The 6,367-nt window shown below is 42.0% G+C and overlaps 1 protein-coding gene across 2 annotated transcripts; it reads left to right on the forward strand.

Annotated features, from left to right (window-relative positions):
- The first annotated feature begins 534 nt into the window (after window positions 1-534).
- LOC311017277 (isocitrate dehydrogenase [NAD] subunit gamma, mitochondrial-like) lies at window positions 535-5,917 on the forward strand. 2 transcript variants are annotated; one of them, XM_084015526.1, is made up of 11 exons: window positions 535-690; window positions 2,041-2,088; window positions 2,596-2,693; window positions 2,792-2,907; window positions 3,615-3,675; window positions 3,903-4,035; window positions 4,120-4,253; window positions 4,371-4,473; window positions 4,574-4,720; window positions 5,552-5,707; window positions 5,809-5,917. In XM_084015526.1, exons 1-11 carry the CDS (start codon window positions 622-624, stop codon window positions 5,908-5,910), a joined length of 1,167 nt encoding a protein of 388 aa, XP_083871652.1. In that variant the 5' UTR covers window positions 535-621; the 3' UTR covers window positions 5,911-5,917. The 2 variants fall into 2 exon arrangements, with proteins under 2 accessions (XP_083871652.1, XP_083871653.1); XM_084015527.1 differs by having other exon boundaries at window positions 585-690; window positions 2,041-2,404.
- The last annotated feature ends 450 nt before the right edge of the window (window positions 5,918-6,367 follow it).

Raw genomic sequence — 6,367 nt, forward strand, 5'->3', positions numbered from 1 at the left:
TCATATCAACACGTACATATTCATAATACAACACTATCTAATTGCTGTTGCAGTAGGCCTATGCCGATGCGAATAAATACTCCAGCAGTGGAAATATAATGAAAACCAGCTAATTTTAAAATTCAAACGCGAATTAGCCGTTTGTTATTTTACATGAGAAATGACTGAGGGGTGTAACAGGTAGAATGGCGCTGTCCCGACCGTTCATGTTAAATTATGTGTGTGTATGTCGCCTCCCGGTGGTTCAGCTCGGTGCTCTCGGTAGGAAAAAAAGTGCCACGAAAAAAAATGGGGGAACTAACTAGGCCATCGAGCCCTCGAGGCTGTCTGTTAGTGTTAGAGTTTCCATGGTGACGGGAAGCCAGTTTGAAGGACTTCAACTTCCCTGTGCTTACTATCTGTCTCTGCACCCCCGCTGATTAAAAACGTCGAGTCTGTTCTTTGTGGATGAGTTCATGTGCGTGCGTGTGTGTGTGTGTGTGTGAGAGAGAGAGAGAGAGAGAGAGAGAGAGAGAGAGAGAGAGAGAGAGAGAGAGAGAGAGAGAGAGAGAGAGAGAGAGACGGTGAGTGCGCAGCACGCCCCCCTCCCGTGTCCTCCATCCATCCCCCGGGACAGTGGACATGATGGCCCGATCTCTGCGGTACCTCCCTGGGGCTCTGAAGCTCGTGTTCAGCAACCGGTTAACCACGGTAGGAGCAGTCTTTGAGTTCACCAGCAGACAGTTAAGTGTTAAACATGCTCTTTGTTTTTTGTTTTAAAACATTTGAAGGGATTTCACGCTGACGTTACTAGTTAACCTAGTTTGGTAGAACGGCGGGGAGTGACGTTAAGCCGATTTACGGGTAGGTTAGTTGGCTAACTGAGCTAGCTTGGTTAATGTCGCTATCCTTTCAGCACCACTCTGTCAACTTGACGTCAACTGGAAATCGACGTAGACTGAGAGAAAATTACACTACTGCTATTTATGCAGGGTTTCTCTTTTAATGCCAAGCAAGACAAGGCTCTAATCTAAAGTCATAAATGATTAAAACACGAATGCAACAAACACGACATTGGTGGAGGAAGTATTCAGAGCGTTTACTTGAGTAAAGAAGCAAAAACACAGTGTAAATAGACTGTTACAAGTAAAAGCCCTGCATTCAAAATCCTATCTAAGTAAAATAAGTTTACAGAGCATCAAAATAGACTTTAAGTACATGAAGTAAAACTCCCTATTATTAAGAATGTCCAGTTTTAGTTTAATATACATAGATGCAATATAATCCTGTTTTATGTTTCCCATAAAACAATATATTGCAGGTAAAGTTGGCGCAAATGTGAAATACTTATATAGTGCTGGGTGGCTTGATTTATAATAATGGTTAATCATATCTTAGTTGATTTATATGTTTGTATTCATGAGTTGAATATACAAAATAACTTATGCTGTCAAATAAATGTAGTGGAGTAAAAAATGTAGTTCACTAGAAGTATAAAGTAGTATAAAAGGGAAATACTCATGTATATCCCTATCTTGTGTGTGTTTGGGCTGTGGGAGGAAGCCTAGAACCTGCAGAAAAACCCACGCTGACACAGGGAGGACATGCAAACTCCAATTCCTCTGATTAGATTTAACTTTATTAGATTAGATTCAACTTCGCTGCCATTACACAGAGTACAAAAAGTTGTAAAGTCCAGAGTAGGTGGAAAAAAATATAAACAATAAATTAAATAAGGGCCGAAACATTAGGTTATTAATTCATTAGTAGTTCTTCACAAAATTAGTCAGCTGCATTTATGATATTCAATTAGTTTCACAAAGCAAAAATGTCCCAAAATCTAGCTCCTAAATATTTGCTGGACATTTTACAATTGTTTTGTAAACTCCCTTTGGCAGCCAACACATTGTTAGTTTCCTGAATGTCATGATGACAATAATATTATCATGTAAAAAAGAATGACTAAAACTGATTTTAGCACACGGATATAGGATGTAATGTATTTTGATTTGAATTTGTACACCATTTCTGCATATAACCGCCTTTTGTCTGTATTCACAGGTTCATGGTGCAGCTATATGTAATCAGAGACACAAGTCCACGTACACTGTGAGTTGTTCTGGATACAAAAATGCATAAAAAAAAAAAGGAGCACATGCAACACAAACCTTGTTTACCTTATGACCTTCCTAACCTGAAAACCCTATCGCCTTCAGGGATTCCTGAAACAAACATGTCAACATGTCTTTACTGCATGTCCACAGGAGTACCGACATGGTTTTGTCTCATGAATTTGGTTGTGATGCCAACAGGAAGCTGCTGGTCACCATGTACCCCCCTCCCTTCTTTTCGTCCTTCTAACCTCCCTGTTTTCTCTCCTTCGTTCTGATCCCCTCCTTCATCCATCCTCCCACAGCAGACCATAGTGAGTATGGCATTTAACGACACATACAGACAGATGTGTAGCATAAGTCTTATCTTATTTTGTCACGTCTCTTTCCAATAGCTTAGAGTCTTCTCAGTAGTTTTGAAGAGGATGCGTCTACTGGGTTGTATGGGGAGGATTTTGACTTTCTGTTCATTGCGTATTGTCTTGTGTATGCATTTGAATTACAGCCTCCACCAGCACGTTATGGAGGTCGGCACACTGTGACTCTGATTCCTGGAGATGGCATCGGACCAGAGCTGGCCAACCATGTGTGTGAACTATTCCGGTGAGAATTCACACCCACACACAGAGTCACACCGTACAGTAAGTATATGACTCAGCTTCGCCATATTGTAGTGATCTCCATTGGTTCTTGGTTATCAGGTTCTGCTGTGTGCCAGTGGACTTCGAGGTTGTCAATGTGGACTCATCCATGGCCTCAGAAGATGACATCAATAATGCCATAATGGCTATCAGACGCAATGGAGTTGCATTAAAAGGTTTGTGTTTTATAAGACACTAACATGTTCCTACAAGGGCTTCGAAAGTCTTTAAATGTTTATGTAAACCATAGAATAACACCAGTGTTGTACAATGTAAAAAATATAGATTCAGTTGCCAGTTAAGTAAGTACAGCTAGCTAAAAATAGTGTAGTCTAATACAACTGTCCTGCAATACATATTATTATTTTTAAGTTAGCTTTCCCTTACTGATATAAACAGGGTCAGCAAAATAATAGAAACCCCTGTCAGTAAAATACAATCTGAAAATTCAACAGGCTCATACAGTTAATTCGACACCTCTCTAAAACAGTTTCCAAAAGTCCAAAATGTCAACTCGCTGGTGGTGCTAGAGGAAAGCTCATAGGATCACATAAGTCATTATGTTTCATCCTTTAGGGAACATGAACGTCTGTATAAAATGTGATGGCAATCCAAAAGTTAGTCAGACTTTTTAAGTCTGAACCGATGGACCGACCGATATTGGAATCACCAGACTAACTCTGAGAGCGTGACTAAAGAGAAAAAAGGGAATGTTTAATCACGGCACTCAAACTGAAGATGACATGAAAAAGAACACAGCATAAATATGTCCAAAAGATACAGTAGAATCTGTGTACCTCAAAAGAAAGACATTCTGCCATATGGAGTTCTGTTATGGCTTCATTTAAGTTGCCATTCTGTCGATGTTACTTTGTTGAACCAGGTAACATTGAGACCAACCACAACCTGCCGCCATCCTACAAGTCTAGAAACAACCTGCTCCGGTAAGTTTTTCATCTTTCACCACTTTTCCTTCCTTAATCTTAAGGTTAATAGTATTAAACGACTTATTCAACTGTAGCGTCGATGTATAGCATTGGGGTTTTAGTGTTCAGTCATGAGCTTCTACTCTTTCTGTTCTTATGCCGTCCATCTGTCTCCATCTTTCTGTCTCTCTCTCCATCCTATTCATCCTTCTCTTTTATCTCTTCACCCCATCCTGTCCCTGCAGCACCACTCTGGATCTGTATGCCAATGTGATGCACTGCCAGTCTCTACCAGGGGTGAGGACGCGCCACAGAAACATCGACATCATGATCATCAGGGAGAACACCGAGGGAGAGTACAGCAGCCTGGAGCACGAGGTGTGTGTCCAAAATCTCCTTGACGGTGAAATGCACAAATCCAGCCTCCGTGCAACTCGGCTGTTTCCCTCTGTCTCTCTGCAGAATGTCTCCGGTGTTGTTGAATGTCTTAAGATCATCACCAGGACCAAATCTTTACGCATCGCTGACTACGCATTCAGAACGGCTCGGGCCAAGGGACGCAGACGAGTCACTGCTGTGCACAAAGCTAACATCATGTCAGTTTCTAATGGCTCTAATGACTCTGCCTGTTTTTACTTTATCCATATAAAACACATGCTATATCTTTTTGTGTGTATGTGTGTGTGCGTGTGTGTGTGTGTTTGTTGGAGCAGGAAGTTGGGGGACGGCCTCTTCCTTGAGTGCTGCCATGAGGTTGCAAGCGGTTACCCTGAAATCACCTTTGACAGCATGATTGTGGACAACACTACCATGCAGGTAGCTGTGGCATATCTGCACACTGCCACGTTGCTCCCTTACAGTACCGCTGCTATATGAAATTCGACAGTGTTTGCTGACGTGTGTGTGTGTGTGTCAGCTGGTTTCCAGGCCCCAGCAGTTCGATGTGATGGTCATGCCCAACCTGTATGGCAACATCGTGAGCAATGTGTGTGCCGGGCTGGTTGGTGGTCCGGGCCTGGTGCCTGGAGCCAACTACGGAGAGGACTACGCTGTGTTTGAGACGGTGAGAGGATTCACATTCAGCAGGAGGACGGAGGGACAATTAAGGAGAAAAACACGGAGAGGAAAAACGCGAAGACGATACAATAAAGGCCTCTTAAACGTAGCCTTCATTCTTGACTAAGAGGGCTGTAAACACAACGCTGACACATCACTTCATGAAGTTGATATGACAATACGAAAGGTTTGACTCAGATAAGTGGTGAGAGCAAACCAAATATTGTGGGCCTGAAAACCAAAACAATTCATTTAAAGGTGCTAAAATGTAGATGAGGGTGTGGGCTCTTTCATATTTGATCATGTGATTCATTGTTTGTGTAAAAATATGAATTGTGTCACGGCGGGGACTGAAATTTAACCAAACACAAAGGGACACGGGAGGCAGGACGCAGGAACACAAGTAATCCAAATAACCGGGTTGGTGCAGCATTCAGGGAGTGACATACAATACAATGACGTGACAGCAGACAGCGGAAACACAAAGACTATATACACAGGGAGGCAGGGAGCTGACGAGGGACAGGTGAAACACCTTAGGGCAGGTAGGGTAATCAACACCAGAGGGTGGGGGAGTCAAGACAGCGGAAACAACAAGGACCAGGAAGTACAAGACAGGAAATGGCACATTACAAAATAAAACAGGAAATTAAATCAAGAAAAACACAGAAAAAATGAATATGATAAAAAATATCCTTTATTCTTACTTTAGCCATCGCCCCCTCACTTTAAACTATCTACAAAACTATATTTAAAAAAAGCACTGCAGTAACATTGTATATATAATCCGATGTTAAAGATGCTACATCCCTACCCTACATTGTTGTTTCATGTGCAGGGCACCAGGAACACCGGTAAGAGCATTGCTAAACGCAACACGGCCAACCCCACGGCCATGCTGCTGGCCTCCTGCCTGCTGCTGGATCACCTGAAGCTCCATGCCTACGCCAGCATGATCCGCAGAGCCATCCTCTCTACGGTCACTGAGACTCGGGTACAATTGCGTCACGTGCACTGACATCTGACTGACAGCAGGTTATCAAAAAATAGAGAATATTCTACTCACGTTGTTTTGTCATCTCCTTTGTTCTCCAGCTGCACACATCTGACCTGGGAGGGCAAGGTTCCACCTCTGAAGTGGTCCAGTCCGTCATGAATGCCATTCAGAGTACCGGGCCCCAGACAATGAGCATCTAGAATAAACTTACCTTAATGTGCATTAAACTGCAGAGAGTGGATATTAGTGGGCCTCTGTTCAGTATGTGTTCTATGCAATTTCGTAATAACAATAGTGAGTTGTTTGATAGTAATCCTTCCATGCACGTCTATGCAAACGTTTTAACACAGTTTCTTCACCTTCCGACTGTTGAGCACTTTGTTTGCATTTACACTTTACCTGAACCAACCATCACATCATCGTTAACTGTATGAAACATTAAATACTACACCTGTTTGAGTTACACCCAATCCTTTCCATGTTTATTAGTTTGGTTCATTTATTTATTTATTATAAAAATAATCATTATTTATTATCTTTGTGCATTTAACTTATTACATTTCCAACCACCCACAGCTGCTGTTTGTCTACTGGAACATAGACGTCTTACTACTGAATGTATTGGGTTCTCATAAAGTGAATAAAGCTAATAAGAAC

The sequence above is a fragment of the Eutrigla gurnardus genome (assembly GCF_963514095.1).
Source record: "Eutrigla gurnardus genome assembly, chromosome: 8".
Lineage (NCBI taxonomy): Eukaryota > Metazoa > Chordata > Actinopteri > Perciformes > Triglidae > Eutrigla > Eutrigla gurnardus.